Raw genomic sequence first — 16442 nt, 5'->3', positions numbered from 1 at the left:
AAAACAAACAGTGAGGATCTTCTAACACTGGCCTGATAGCCAAGCTATCTCTATAGCTACTTAGCCTGTTTTGCTTAAAAGCAGGGAAGAGTTTAATTCCAAATAACCAGGGTTTTTGCTTTAAAATTGCATTTATTTATTAATGACTCAGGACAGGGACATGCGCATACCACAGAGGTGAGAGGACAAATTAGGGAAGCCAGGTCTGGCCTTCTACCCTGTGGGTCCCTGGGATTGAACTGAGGTTGTTCGTCAGGGCAGCAAGCACCTTTACCTGGTGAGCCATCTTACCAGCCCAAAGTCAAACTAAGTTTAAAGGATTAACCAACTTATCCTCAGGTCTGTTCTGTTGGATTAAAACATGTTTTATCTGAGTACACAGCTTATTTAGAAACTGAAATGAGCTTATCTCTGACATTTCCTGAGGTTATCCTAGAGATAGAACTAACTTCTTAGAGAAGGTTATCTCTTCATTACTGAGAATAATCTGCAAAGATAGTTCTGGCTACAGTTAGGTATTTCACAGTCTCCCTTAGTGTTCCTACTTGTAAAGTCTTAAGGACAAGTTTTAAGTTAATAACATGTGTTTCAAGATTAGAATCTAACTTTATTTTCATATTTTAACAGTTTTCTTTGATAATAAAAAATTTTAACCTAGAAAATCCAATTTATAATCCATTATCTGCCAGGTATGGTGGCAGATGCCTATAATCCAAGCATTCAGGAGGCAGAGGCAGGAGGGTTGCCAGTTTGAGGTCAGTCTGGGCTACACGAGTGGGTTTAAAGCCTGCCAAGACTACATAGTTAGACCCGTCTGTAAAGAAGTAAATAAAATATTTGATTTTAATATTTGACTTACTGTGCTTTCCTCAGATGTGGTAAACAGTCTTTTGAACAGAGGTTAAACTTGGCTTTTCTTCTGAGGAGACCCCTTGGGTCTGTCACCTGTTCTTTCCCTGTGGGCTCACTTTTTCTCATGCTCTGCACAGTCACCTCTGACGGTCATGTTCCCCAGTATAGTGTGGATGGCTTACTGGAGTCACGCAGATTTCTTATTGGTGCTTGTATAATCTCAGAATTGTACGGTGAAGCAAGACTTTAATAACATTAATCTTATTTCTGACTTGCTTGCCAATTGTGTTTATTCTCCCCAGAAGTTTTCTAATTTTTTTTTTATTTACATTTCAAATGTCGTCCCCTTCCCTAGTTTCCCCTCTAAAAACCCCCTGTCCCTCCCCCCCTGCCCTGCTCCCCAACCCACCCACTCCTGCTTCCTGGCCCTGGAATTCCCCTGTACTGGGGCATAAAATCTTCGAAAGACCAAGGGCCTCTCCTCCCATTGATGACTGACTAGGCCATCCTCTGCTACATATGCAGCTAGAGCCATGAGTCCCCTCATTCTTTTAAACAATAAATGTTAGAAAAATAAAAGCCAGCGAGATCGCCTAATTTATATAAATCATAAAGTTTTTAAATCTGGAATATCCTGTGTTGTAAGTGGTTTTCAGTGGTGTTAGGGGAGGTCTTATTTTTCATCTTAATCATGAAGTACAGTGTGGGTCAACAGTGCGCTTTCAGTTCTCAACAAATGCTGCTCTTAAAATCACTCTGCTTTTGAATAACTCTGCTATTTGTTGTTGTTGTTTTAACAGATTAGAAAATGCATTTTATGAGCATGCCCAGACCTATTACTACACGGAGATCAGAAGAGTGAAATCTCATAAGGAATTTTTGAATAAAACAACACACCAGGTACACTTAAAAACAAAACAAAACAAAACAAACAACAACAAAAAAAACTAATACGAAGCATTCAAAGCAGATTATTCATACTGTTTATATTGAGATGATTCTTATTTCTTCAGTACTGATATTTTAAATTGTTTAGTACTTTAACAAGTTTTTTTAAGCTCTTAAAAATGAATTGTTTTCAAATTAGATTCTTTTGCCCTTACTTTCACACTCTTACCTGTAAGAGCTCTTGGAAGCCTTTTTAATCATGTCTTTGTTTCTTGGGATCATTGTGAATTTAATTTTTAATAAATTCCTTCATATTTCAATGCATCATAATATCATTTTACCTTTAAAGTATGTATGTAATCATTCTTTAATCATTCTTTTCAGCTTTTGTTTGTTAGACATCAGTTTAAAATAGCTTTCTTCAGTGAGTTGAAACAAGATACACAAAACGCCCTGAAGTAAGTTTCTGTTTTCAAACTAAATCTTTATTAAAATCTTGATGTTAGTGATCCTGTACAGACAGCCGCCTATCTCAGTCGTCTTGATCTTAAGATTTTCATGTCATATTCAAATACTTAATCAGTCGTTTCTTCCATTTTAATCTTAGAAATAAATTGTTGTAAAGTTCCCTGGTCTAATTTAACTAAATTTAAAGACAGCAGTGTCACAATTGTCCTAATTTTTCTATTTTCATTTTCAGTAAAATTTTAGCAACTAATTTTCAAAGTAAAATAAACATTAAATATTCATTTATTCGATTGAAGTAATATTTTATCATTAATTGTTTAATTTCTCACATCATGTTCTATTTGAAGGCCCTGCTTGGAGCCTTGAAGGTTAGTTGCAGGTGCATTGACATGCTCAAACATTGTATTCCTTTGTTTTACCAACTGCATTGTAGTAAGACTTGACCTCCTTGTGTGTTAGCTCAGATTTTTAGATGTACACTGGCAATGTGAAATGGTTTTTAAAAGGAGTCAGTTATGTATTTATCTTGTAATTGCGGAGGTGGAGAAAATAGCAAGAGATCAAAATACTAGCTGGCTGTATTGTAGTTTGTTTTTATTGGTGGATGGGTGGCATCAGGTAAGACTCAGTTTTAGGTCTGCTAGCAACGATGCTGTCGGAAACCACCTATTGGAAAGGAGAAGCTGCCCTTTGCCGTTTTCTGACTGTCTCCCTTCCCAGGGCTGGTTTCTTTCCTCAGTCTGCTGTACTAGGTGTGCTGAGGGCATTTCCTCTCCTCTGCAGCCCTGCTAACATTAGTACTATGTCCTTGTCCTTTGTTTGCACCTGGCCATAAGACACTTTCACTTGTTCTGTCATTACTCGTAACCATCACTGAGAAACATAGTGGTATTTAAAAACAAACAAAAAGGGCTGGAGAGATGGCTCCGTGGTTAAGAGCTCCGACTGCTCTTCCAGAGGTCCTGAGTTCAATTCCCAGCAACCACATGGTGGCTCACAACCATCTGTAATGGGATCTGATGCCCTCTTCTAGTGTGTCTGAAGACAGGGACAGTGTACTCACATACATAAAATAAATGAATCAATCTTAAACAAACAAACAAAACCAAACCTTGTCTGGACATGGTGGCGTGTACCTGTAATCCTTAGAACTGGGGGGTGAGGGCAGAGCAGGATGACAAACAAGTTCAAGGCCAGCCTGGGCTGAGTAACACATTCCAGGCCTGTCTCAGAAGTGTACACACACACACACACATTAACAATGTTGCTTTGATTTGTTTTGTTTTGTTTTTTTTGAGACAGAGGCTCTCTATGTAGTTCTGGCTGTTTTGGAATCCAGGATATAGAACAGGTTGACCTTGAATCCAGAGATTCTCCTGCCTTTGCCTCCTGAGTGCTGGGATTAAGAGTGTGCTGCCACGCCAGGCAAACAGTGTTTATTTCTTAGTGTATTCTAGATAACCATTCAATATGACCTTTGTTTTCAACTTGTTTTCTACTTGTTGTTAACTGGCTAGTTAATGATAGAACAATGCACAATAGGATGGGTCTTCTGCTGTGAAGTCATTGGTAATCAACACATAATTTCTTAGAGCACTATATATATACGTGTGTGTGTGTGTGTGTATATATTATATATATATACATATATATATATACATATATATGCACATATATATGTTGAATTGTTGAGTGGTTAGAAATGTTGCAAAATGGAACAACATTATGAACTAACCAGTACCCCGGAGCTCTTGACTCTAGCTGCATATGTATCAAAAGATGGCCTAGTCGGCCATCACTGGAAAGAGAGGCCCATTGGACACGCAAACTGTATATGCCCCAGTACAGGGGAATGCCAGGGCCAAAAAAAATGGGAATGAGTGGGTAGGGAAGTGTGGGGGAGGGTATGGGGGACTTTTGGGATAGCATTGGAAATGTAATTGAGGAAAATATGTAATAAAAAAAAAGAAATGTTGCAAAATTATTGTCTGTCATAATAATATAGATCTTTGGAATCTATTATTTAATCTAAACATTATTTAACCACCCTTCTCATGTTTGCATTAGGAATTATAGGATTGCCTATAACCTTGTACATGAATTGAGGGCCCATGAAACTAATATTCTGGAAATTAAGACGATGGCAGGATTTATAAACTACAAGGTATAGTTCTGCTTTGAAATAAAGGGATTTACTTTTAAATGTTACCTTTTGAAAATGCTAAATCAAAATCAGTTTCTTGATCCATAAAGGTGGTATTTTGTGAATTATGTTCTTCTTTGTGATATCCTTTTACTCAAGAGTGGCTTTGATTCCCAGTAGCCTCATTGTAAGAGTTGTGTTTTACATTTATAGATACTAGTTATTGAACCTCAAGAGTGTTACAGTGTTTGTTTGTAGGAGAAGGGAGTATGCAACATTAAATTGTGTAAGCATTTCTTGGCTTCATGACTCAACCATAAAAAGATACATCTGTACACTTTAGTGGGCTGTGTTTCGTCTTTTGAGACTTGGTATCACTGGCGTCTCTAACTCTGGGGCTCAAGTGATCCTCTTGCCTTATCCTGCCCAATGAGCACTTGGGACTACAGTGTGCGCCACCACTGCTGGCTTAGTTCACGTTAGAGGAAAGCTAACTATTGTTTGAGCATTTTATGATTGTGTATAGTAGAGATGATCCTGTTTGTCCTATGTCCATCTGTCCCACTCCACCTCTGTGCTGTGGCCTGTTCCCTCCTCCCCCACTTCTCAGGGACAAGGCTATATTGTTTTCCCACTCACCTTTAAAGACGCCTGCTACTAGGCGGGTGGTGGATAGTAGAGAACATATTTTTAGTGAGCACAAATCTCAAAGTGGATATTCTCCTACCAGACAGTCCTTTTTAGGACATTTCTTTGCCAATTATGGTAATATGTATATCTCAAAATCTGCGGATACTTACTATATTTTCAAATAGGAATATATTGGAAATAAGCCAATAGGTGATTGGTTTTATAAATTTTATGGGACATTAATGACTATACGATTAAGAATGTGACAGTTCCATCAATTGACATGAAAATGTAGCATGTGTCTTAGTTTGGTTTTTGTTACTGTGATAAAAATCATAACCTCAATTCACAACCCCCTACGGCTGAAACCCAACTGTAAAATTATTTCATTGCTACTTCATAACTGTAATTTTGCTACTTATTATAATTATAATGTAAATATCTGTGTTTCCAGTGGATTTAAGGTTTATGAACCATTTCCAGTGTTTCCCATTGCCTTAACTAAAAGCAAGGTGGGGAGGATAGGGTTGGTTTGCTTTAAGTATTTCAGGTCACAGTACATTGAGAGAACATAACCAAGGTAGGAGATTGGAGCTAGTGCAGAGGAGTGCTGCTTTCTAGCTTGCTCTTCATGGCTTGCTCAGCTGGCTTTCTTACAGCACTGAGGACCACTAGCCAACCTAGGGGTGGTACCACTCAGAGGCCAGTCAAGAGAATGTCTTGAGGCTTGCTGGCTGGCCGTCTGATGGAGGCTTTTTCTCAGTGAAGAGCTCCCCTTCATAGCTCTGTCAAGGTGCGTCAAGTTGACAAAAGCCTGTTAGTTGAAGAAAGTAAGGTGTAACTCAGCATACTTAGCCTGATGCCACATGGCTCCTAGTTTATAAATGTGAATATACACACACTTACTGTCTGTAGACTAGACTGCCTATCTGTAAACACTAAGTGCCTTTGAAAAGAAAACTTAGAAGACTGAAGAACATGATGGATAATAAACTTGTAGGGCTGGAAGCTGGCTTAGTGGGCAATGTACTTGCGGCACAAGCATGAGGTCCTGGGTTCAGATCCCAGAGCCCACTGCAAAGCTGTATTCGGGCATATTCCTGTAATTGTAGCGCTGCCTGGGATGGGGGATGGGGCAGACAGGCAGATCCGGGAGACTCCTTGGTGGGCCAGTCTGGCTGTTAACTGTGAGCCTCAGGTTCAGTGAGGGACCCTGTCTCCTAAGTGAGATGAAGAGCATTAGAGCAAGATAATATGAGGTCGTCTTCTAGCTTCCATATCTGCACACAGGTATACATGCATACCACACACATACACACTACACATACACATATACACATATATATATATACATACACACCACACATACACACACGTGCACATCTGAACAGATATACACACATACACACTGCACATGCACATCTGCACTCAGGTATACATGCATATCACACCCATACATACTGCACACACACACACACACACACACACGGATTGTTTTTTATATATTTCTTTGTACCTGAGAGATAAAATTGAAAATTATATCATATGGAAATAAACTTCAGCTTTCTTTCTTTTGGGCTTCCATTTACCCTCAGTTCACATAGATTATACCACTTTTGAAACAATGTAGAGTTAGTGTCCCAGGGAAAAAACACTTAGAATTTTTGTTATCCTTGTTGATGTATAGGCAACTAAACCTCGATTATGCAACAGAAATATTTAGTTTTCTGACAATTTTAATACTCAAAGTCAGTCTCTCCCATATAAATTCCTATTGGAAATAGTACAGCACATTATTATATTCTTTTGATATAATTTTAAAAATTCTATATTTTGAAAAGCTTTTGTAAGGCAGAGGACAAATTCAGTATACTGAATTATTTTATTTCATTTCTCCAAGCATTCTGATGAAGAGAATTATATATTACAGAGAGCTTCAGAGAAGGAAATTATGTAGTCTCTTAGAGTTTACATTTTTTAATGTGTATGAATGTGTTTTTAGACTTCTCTCTTATTTGGGGATTTATATATTTCAGATCTGTAGGCTGTGTTTTCAGCACAATACCCCACTGGATGCGATTGCTCAGTTTCGAAAACACATTGACTTGTGTAAGAAAAAGATTGGGAGTGCGGAGCTGGCCTTTGAGCACGCCGCGTGGATGGCAAAACAGTATGTTACCCTGCATTTCGTATCTTAAAAATAGACTGTGGGATTTGAGGGATGGCTTCCACTAAGGCTTTGGCTCTAAACTGAGTTGAGTATCTTTCTCTTATCAAGTAGGGTCTTAATAATATATCCTAGGTATGTGTTCAGGAGTAGTAGCTATTGATTGGTGTGATTTCTTGATGGGAATTGGGTAATTTATGGTACTGTCTTTTACGTTCAACATGTATTTACCGGGTTTACACTTTGTGTTTACATTCTGAAGATATAAGAATGCACAAAGCAACATCTCTACTTGATGGAACGTAGTGTTTGTCGCAGTCCAGGCTTCTGTTGCTCTGATGACACACCATGCCCAAAAGCAGCTAGGCAGGAAGGGCTGTTTCATCTGGCACTGCCAGGCCACTGCCTGCCACTGACGGAAGGCAGGTAGGCTCAGGACCAGAACCTGGAGGCAGGAGCAGAAGCAGAGAGCATGGAGGAGCACTGCTCAGTCAGCTTGCTCCTTCTAGCTTATGCAGCCTGCGTCCTTCACCCAGGACTGCCCTCCCACAGCAACTACTAATCAAGGAAAGCCCCACAGACTTATGGGAAGTCTGTCGGAAGTGTTTTCCCAGTTAAGGTTGCTCTTCCCATGTCACTCTAGCTTGTGTGAACTTAACAAGAAAAATAAATAGGACAAGTGACTTGTCAACTGACAGGCCAATATATTACAGTTAAACTGTAACCTTCCATTTCTTCTTATGTTAATAACACGGTGTCAAACACAATCACTTTCAAAAGGTCAATATTTTTTTTAAGCTTTAAGATTTATTTATTTGCCAGGCAGTGGTGGCACTCGCCTTTAATCCCAGCACTTGGGAGGCAGAGGCAGGTGGATTTCTGAGTTCAAGGCCAGCCTGGTCTACAAAGTGAGTTCCAGGACAGCCAGGGCTACACAGAGAAACCATGTCTCGGAAAACCAAAAAAAAAAAAAAAAAAAAAAAGATTTATTTATTTTATGTATGTATTCTCTCTCTGCATATACACTGCTGTGTCTAAAGACAGCAATATACTCACATAAAATAAGTGAATCTTTTTTTAAAAAATTCAAACACTTCAAACATGCAGTCCCTTTAAAAGAAATCCAGGGCTGGAGAGATGGTTCAGTGGTTAAGAGCACTGACTGCTCTTCCAGAGGTCCTGAGTTCAAATCCCAGCAACCACATTGTGGCTCATAACCATCTGTAGTGGGATCCGATGCCCTCTTCTGGTGTGTCTGAAGACAGCTACAGTATGTACTCATATACATAAAATAAATAATTATTTTAAAAAATAAAAAATAAAATAAAAATAATTCAAAGTCTCTTTAAAAGATCAGACTTTCTCTAAAATAGTCAATGTCTTCTAAGTGTCGGTTTTTATAACGTTAAGAAACAAGGTAAAAGCTGTCTGACCTTAAGAGGGAAGAATCCGGGCAGTCACAGTCAACTTAAAGTAAAACCAAAGCCCAGCTGTTCCTGACGAGCAGGAATTCAGTGCTTGATGTCAGGGACCTGCTCACTCCTGACCTGGGCTCTACAGAGCCTGGGTACTTCTCTGCCACCCACAGCACCCTAGCCTGTTTCATAGGCTCAGGCCACCTCCACTCCACAGTAGCTGCTGTTCTTGGTGGTTCTCCCATGGTCCTGACAGCTCCAGAATACTTGGGTCTCTGCTGTGAATGGGCTGCACCTTCATCGGAAGCTTCTTGTGGGCTCTCACGCTGCAAGCCTCAGTCGCTCGCTCTCTGTGGCTTCTCTGTAAACCTGGTAAACTCTTAGACTTTACCTCGTTGACCTGCCAGCTTGAGATATGGCCTTGGCCTCCTTTGGACCCCAGCTTGTGTGAGGTGACCCCAAAGGTTTCACCTCCGTGATGCCTGACTCCTCTTAATCACTACTAATTTCTCAGCACCAGCGGACCAACATCCGTTCAGTTAAAACACCAGGTTAGCATTAGTGCTGTAGGTCCTTCGCTAGTCACAGCTGGTTCTTAGCTCCAGTTGACAAGACACCACAAATTCTTAACACAGAATGTCACACAAAATGGCCCTGGGCAAAGCTTTGCCTCCCCCCTGAAATTTCCCAGGCCAGGCCTCCATCTTCTGCATGCATCTCAACACTCATCTTTCCAAAGCCCGATAAGCTTTGAGCAGTCAAGGGTTTTCAGCCCTAAGTCCCAAAATCCTTCACAGTCCCTTGCATGATAACATGGGCAGATTGATATTCCACAAAGCTGGTACCAACTTCTGAAGAATTTCTTTTCTGTTGCTGTGATAAAACACCATGACCAAAAGAACATCTCACACTCTGAGTAACAGTTCATCGCTGAGGGAAGTCAGGGCTGGAACTCAGGGCAGGAACGGAAGCAGAGAGCATGGAGGGGTGCACTTACTGACATAACTCTTCATGACTTGTTCGGCCTGTTCCTTAGATACTCAGGACCACCTGCTCAGGACTGGCACTACCCACCGTGGGTGAGCCCTTTCCCATCTGTCAGGAAAATGCCCTATAGACAAGTCTATAGGCAACCTGATGGAAGCATTTTCTCTCTTGATGATGTTCTCCCAGATAATGCTAGCTTGTGTCAAATTAGCAGCAGCAGCAGCAGCGAAAAGACCAACTAGGACAGTGTTAATTGAAAAAATGCCATGTAAAGTCACTTCCAGGAGCTCGCTTATTCCTGAAGAGTGAGGGTTGTGGTAAGTTCTAATACAGCGGTGCAGTCATGGAGTTGCGTCATCTCAGGTGACGGACACAAAGGACGCGTGTGTAACTTATCCATAGTGTGTGTTGTTATTTATAAATAACTAGCTGTTACTCAGTAGCTCTGTCTAATGATGCAGTGACTTGAGTGTCTGGCTTCCAGGATTCGTCATGAGAAGGAAGCTGCTTTTCCATCCCCTCCCTCACTACCCATTCCTTTTCTTTCTTGGTTTGTTCTCTTTAAGATTCCAGGCCTTTGGAGACTTATTTGATGAAGCCATTAAGTTGGGGTTGACAGCTATTCAAACGCAGAACCCTGGTTTCTACTATCAGCAGGCAGCTTACTATGCCCAGGAGCGAAAACAGCACGCGAAAGCCCTGTGTAACCACGATGTAAGTCCCGGCCTGCACCGCCTGCCCTCAGGACACTGATTGACCTCCCTTGAGAGAAGCTAGGGCTCGGGGTATTGGTTCCCCCCTTGTCTTTGAATGTCCTTTGTGTTATTATGACTTTAGTTTTAACCCAGGAATTCCATGAGCAGGGTATTTCTGTTATGTTTCACATGTATTAAGATTTTAAGCTTTGGATTATTATAATTTCAATAGAGTATTTTAATAGATGATAAAAACTAGGTTTTATAAAGAACATGTGGAGTGGGGCTTTAAGAAATAAGATTCAATAGGGCGTAAGCTAATTCTGCTAAAACATAAATTGATGAGCTTTCAACAGATCCATGATCTCTCGACACAACATTTCGTTTTCAGAAATAGGCTGATGAATTTTTAGGGAGGCATCAGCTTAGTTATCAAGTTCTCCTAGGCTTATTGATTGCATTGTAATATAGGAAAATTGTAAAAGATTTGTATACTTTTATGTGCATTGGTGTTTTGTCTGCATATACGTCTGTGCCAGGGTGCCAGGTCCCCTGGAACTGGAGTTACAGACAGTCGTGAGCTGCCCTGTGGCTCCCGGGTCCTCTGGAAGAGCAGCCACTGCTCTGTAACTGCTGAGCCATCGCTCCAGCCCTATAACATAGGAATAGTATAAGAGTTTATTGAAATACGTAACAGCAGGGAAACACTAGAAAGCAAATGTTTAGAAGAATATCTAGTGTTACAGTGAAATGTATGGAATATATTTAAATGGAAAAAGTAGGTTGAAAAATTATGCTAGTCAGTTACAACTAAAGTTTTGCGTGATAGTATGTGAGAATAATGTACATATTGTTAACAAGTGGCAGTAATTTTATTAGTAATTAGAATTTATTTTTTTCCTTTTGGGTGTTTTATAATTGTTCAATAATGTAGTTATATTTCAGTTTGGTTTTAAATATAAAAAAAGGAAAACTAGTGTAAATATTTTCTTTCTAGTGTCAAAAAAATACCGTTTTCTACCAGTAACAGAACTAATACAGAATAATGAAGAAAAGCAAGTCGGTTTTTAGAACTTTATATGACGTTTTTTTATTTTCACAGAAAAAATTTTATATGTGAAGTATATACTAACCGTCATTTGTAACACTTTCCCTATTTTATTATAGCAAGGTGAAAAAGAATATGTGACAAAGAAGTCAGTTACTGTGACCTCAGCACCAGTATCAGATTACAGTTTTCACACTATTTCTTGTCGTCTTTTTTTGTTTGGTTTGGTTTTGGTTTTGGTTTTTCAAGCCAGGGTTTCTCTGTATAGCTAGGACTGTTCTAGAACTTAGTCTCTAGATAGGCTGACCTTGAACTCAGAGATCCACCTGCCCCTGCCCCCAGAGTGCTGGCATTAAATGTGGGCACCACCACTGCCCACTTGAGTTTTTGTAAGATTTCTAAATGTTAGTAAAGGATGTTAAAATATTTGTAATGGTGTTGTGTAACCCGGTACTTGATGTTTATATTTATGGATATCTCTTTACTCAGTCGAAGATTGGATTTGGAGTGGATGACCTAGACTCTTGTACAGATTTGTTCTTTTGATTTCAGGCTGCTGTGATGTACCCCAACCCTGATCCCTTAGAAACACAATCAGGCGTTCTTGACTTTTATGGACAGAGGCCCTGGAGACAAGGAATACTAAGTAAGTAATTCTCTGCCTTTTCTCTTAGCTGCAAGAAGACAGAGAGATAGCTGTCATGCTGTCTAATGCCTGGTGGAATTGTATTGAAATGCATATATAGGCTTTTAAAGTCTTTTTAAAAAGTGTTCTTTCCTAGTCTGTTTGTTTGTTTCTAAGATTTGCACACTTAGTTTTTAGAGTAGTTTCTTTCCTTACATATTGGAGTCCTAATTACAGGTAATGATATTGTTAAAACATTTGAGCATTTAAGCACTCAACTTTGGTGATTTACTTAGCATTTTAAAGGGACACTGCCCCTTCCTGACTGCCTTAAACTGCATTCCTGGCCATCTTTCGCACTAAGTGCATATTTGGTGGAGCGGGACCCATGGCAGTTAGCACCTTAAGTGCCAGTGCATCGGGCACTTGAGTCATTGGTAGTGTGAGGGGATAGCACTCGGCAGCTGGGGACATAACACTGGGATTAGCAATGTTCTTGCCAGGACAGAGAGAGCCGAGAACTCTCCAGATCAGTGAAGCTGTCTCTGAGAATCGTTACATTCTAGAATATTCGCAAGTCTTAGGTGCACACGGTAGTCAAGTGAAGGACTCAAGGAACTCGTGTGAAGAGTTGTGTTACGTGAGCTAAGATGGTCGCTTCTTGTCTTCCATAGGCTTTGACCTCTCGGACCCTGAGAAAGAGAAAGCAGGGATTCTTGCCATTCAGCTGAAGGAGAGAAGTGTCGTCCACTCTGTGAGTCGCTTTCCCCAGTGTAAACTGCTTGCGCACTATTCTAGTAAAATGGTTTCCATTCCAATGTCGCATACCTTCTCTCTCCTGACAGGAAATAATAATCGCTCTTCTGAGCAATGCTGTTGCCCAGTTCAAGAAGTACAAGTGCCCACGGATGAAAAGCCACCTCAGTATGTACCCGCCCCGCGCGGCTCTGGGCTGCCGGAGGCGTGCGAGCTGCTTACCCCTCTTTTCCTTTGCAGTGGTTCAGATGGGAGAGGAGTACTACTATGCAAAGGACTACACCAAAGCTTTGAAGTGAGTCCTGTCGCTGCCGAGTCTCACAAGTGCTCCGATTGCCTCACGGAGAAATTGGAAAAGGCGTTTATGTGGAAGGGTTTGCTGTTACTGTGTCTGTTGTTACTAAATTCCAGCTTTTTGGTATTTTCTCAATGTCCTCTGCTAGCAAAATCCTTCCTTAAAAGGTTTTAGGGAACCTCAGGTTTAACTACATGTGAACAGTGTCTGTTAGACCATCAGAGGCTTTTCTTTATTTACACAAGGTTAGAAAGACACGTGCAGTTTCTCCATAGACCTGTCAGCCCTCTGGAGGGACCCTTTCAGTGGCTCTTCTCTCTCTCAGGCTGCTGGACTATGTGATGTGTGACTACCGGAGCGAAGCGTGGTGGACTCTGCTCACGTCGATACTGACGACAGCCCTGAAGTGTTCCTACCTCATGGCCCAGTTAAAAGATTATATTACTTATTCTCTGGAACTCCTTGGACGAGGTATTGATGCTTTTTCTGTAAAAGCCCAGCTCAGACAGTAGTTTGCATCGTAAATATATATTTAAATTGGAATATTTCATTGTCAAATATTTAGAAGTGCTTCTGTCCTGGGTGTGGTTTAGCACATCTCTAATGCCAGCCCTCAGGAGGCCAAGCAGGGAGATCTCTGTAAGTTCAAGGTTAACCTGGCCTACATAGTGTGTTCTACAGGGCTATAGAGAGACCCTGTCACAGAAAAACAATAAATGTACTTTTATTATATAAAATTCACCATGTTCGGTCATGTTAGAAGCACTTGCTGTAAAATACCTTAAGGGGCCGGAACGGGGCCTCCATTGGTAGAGTGCTTGCCTGATTTCAACTCCCAGGACCATGTTTATGCCAGGCACGGTAGCCTGTGTTTCTAAGCCTGGCCCTGGAGCTTTGTGCACAGGAGGATTCCCTAGGGCTCCTGGCTAGTCAGCCTGTCATAACTGGTGAGCTCCAGGCCAATGACCAACCCTGTCTCAAAGGACAGACATGTAAAGAATGTATTTTATTGGGGCTGGAGAGCTAGCTGTGCCCAGCACCCTTGGGCAGTTTATAGTGGCCTGTAACCCCATGGTAGGATGATGGACTGACATGCCTGTCTTACAGCTCTATTTTCTTTTCCTATCTCAGCTTCAACTCTGAAAGATGAGCAGAAGTCTCGGATAGAGAAGAACCTCATGAATGTTTTAATGGTAGGTTGTCATTCCTTGTAGAAAGTCTACCCAGATCTGCATCGTGTGTGTTCTTCCTCAGTTAGTTGTCAGAGTTTGAACTCTCATTGCAGAATGAAAGCCCTGACCCTGAACCTGACTGTGATGTCTTAGCGGTGAAGACTGCGCAGAAGCTGTGGGCGGACCGGGTCTCTCTGGCTGGCAGCAATGTCTTCCAGATAGGCGTACAGGACTTCGTGCCATTTGGTGTGTAGCCAACATCCACAGTGTTCATAGAAACCCTTTGTCTGAAGTGAATACATGCAGAATAATAAATATAAAAGTAGTCAGAGTATAGCCAGCTTGTGGGTAGCCATGGATCTGATTTTTCTCTTCAGAGTCATAACAATATGCTATCAAGTATTTTAAGTTCAGCAAGTATTTATTGAACAAATATGTGAGTTCTGAAAGCCTTCCTCTCGGTTACTGTTACTTTAAAACACCACAGGAAAGAACATTTTCTAGTTTTCTTTTTAAAAACAATGTTTTTATTTTATGTATAACAGTATAGTGTGCATTGTTGCTCTCGGCCTTCCCAGTGCTGGGACCTTTCATGCAGTTCCTCGTGTGTGGTGACCCCCAACCAGACAATTACATCGTTGCTATTTCATATCTAATTTTGCTAGTGTTATGAATCATAATGTACATAACTAATATGCAGGATATCTGATATGTGACCCCTAAAGGGGTCGTGAACCACAGGTTGAGAGCCACTGGTTCACATATTAAATAATAACACTATAATAGAATGATTTGATGTTGTATGCATTTCCTATATGTGTATAATTCACAATTTAAATTTGCTTAGAAAAAGTGAATTGGAAAAAAATTGTTCTGGGGGGAGGGCTTTTACAATCTGAACTATTCCCCTGTTCAAATACTTACATTTGTTTATTAAAATATACTTTGCTTATTTATAATTCAAGTATAATATGAAATGTCCTTGAGAAATAGCATTTTAAAGTTGCATCCTTTAAAGTTTAGGCAGGTGTTTTGAAATAAAATAATTGAAAATTACACCGTTCCTTTTGACACCAACTTTTTATGGACAAATGTGGTTTTAAAATTTAAGAAGTTTTTGAAGCTGGGCAGTGGTGGCAACACTTTTAATCCCAGCATTTGGGAGGTAGAGGCAGGTGAATCTCTGAGTTGGAGGCTAGCCTGATCTACATAGTGAGTTCTAGGACAGCCAAGGCTACATTGAGAAACCCTGTCTCGAAACATACAAACAGCACCCCACTCCGATGATGGTTTTGAAGCTCCGTTGTTTACCTTTATTTTTACAAAGAGCTTGTTTGCCATTGCTGAGTGGCTGCCATCCATGGGGTCGTAAGAAAGAAGGCAGTGAGGGTATAGATGAGCTGCCTCTGTAAAGATGACTCAGCGCTGTGTGCTCACTGTAAAGATGACTCAGCGCTGTGTGCTCACTGTAAAGATGACTCAGCGCTGTGTGCTCACTGTAAAGATGACTTAGTGCTGTGTGCTCTGATGCCTGGGACTGTTTGACTCCCTCCCCCACCACCTTCTTGTTTGATTTCCAGTACAATGCAAAGCCAAGTTCCACGCTCCAAGTTTTCACGTGGATGTTCCTGTTGAGTTTGATGTTTTTCTGAAGGCTGACTGTCCACACCCCATTAGGTTTTCCAAGCTCTGCGTCAGCTTTAATAACCAGGTAGTGTACACACTCGTATGTTTCCTCCATGTGCATGTCATTGTAGCTCTCAGTAAACTGTGCAAAGTGAGGTTAGTGAGTTTTACATCTTACTCGTTATCTGATGTTGGCTAGACTTATTTAAGAATAAATGTACTTGTATTTCCAAAGTCTTAATTCAGTATGCTTTTCCTGCTCTTAATTTTTCTTTTTCATTTCTGGCTTAAGTAAGCCAAGAATATTATTCTTAGTTCTTATAATGTGTAGCTTGAATTTCAAATAAGATATATTTAGTGTGAAGCTAGCCTAATTTTTAAAATCGCTTGCTTCATTTGTTTTACTATTGTTAGTTTGGTTTTAGAACTAGTTTATGTTTGGTTTTGGAATACTGAGTGGAGTGGAAGGCGTGATGTGCCCAGTGACCCAGCACTCTGCAGTCTGTCCTGCTAGAGGCAGGGCTTCTCTGCCTACTTCCTAACAGTCTAGTATTTTCTGTGCACTCATAAGCAACACGTTCATGCTCTAGGCATATGAACACGTTAAAGTGTGATGATACACTAAAGCCAAGGGCCGGAGCCTAGTCTATCTCGCCTTGTGCTCGATTAATAGAT

The 16442-nt window shown here is 40.6% G+C and overlaps 1 protein-coding gene across 1 annotated transcript in view; it reads left to right on the top strand.

Moving 5' to 3' along the window:
* Trappc11 (trafficking protein particle complex 11) overlaps positions 1 to 16442 on the top strand; it is a 43343-nt gene that overhangs the window by 6748 nt on the left and 20153 nt on the right. Inside the window, exons 6-18 of the mRNA NM_177240.3 lie at positions 1653 to 1752; positions 2125 to 2198; positions 4276 to 4372; positions 7018 to 7151; positions 10117 to 10264; positions 11846 to 11939; positions 12593 to 12672; positions 12764 to 12842; positions 12915 to 12969; positions 13295 to 13440; positions 14101 to 14162; positions 14255 to 14387; positions 15722 to 15852. Coding sequence (NP_796214.2) covers positions 1653 to 1752; positions 2125 to 2198; positions 4276 to 4372; positions 7018 to 7151; positions 10117 to 10264; positions 11846 to 11939; positions 12593 to 12672; positions 12764 to 12842; positions 12915 to 12969; positions 13295 to 13440; positions 14101 to 14162; positions 14255 to 14387; positions 15722 to 15852 — 1333 coding nt within the window. The remainder of the gene's footprint in view (positions 1 to 1652; positions 1753 to 2124; positions 2199 to 4275; positions 4373 to 7017; positions 7152 to 10116; positions 10265 to 11845; positions 11940 to 12592; positions 12673 to 12763; positions 12843 to 12914; positions 12970 to 13294; positions 13441 to 14100; positions 14163 to 14254; positions 14388 to 15721; positions 15853 to 16442) is intronic.

Source organism: Mus musculus, chromosome 8 (genome assembly GCF_000001635.26).
Source record: "Mus musculus strain C57BL/6J chromosome 8, GRCm38.p6 C57BL/6J".
Lineage (NCBI taxonomy): Eukaryota > Metazoa > Chordata > Mammalia > Rodentia > Muridae > Mus > Mus musculus.
Note: the sequence above shows the minus strand (reverse complement) of the source record. Positions and strands in the feature narration are given on the sequence as shown.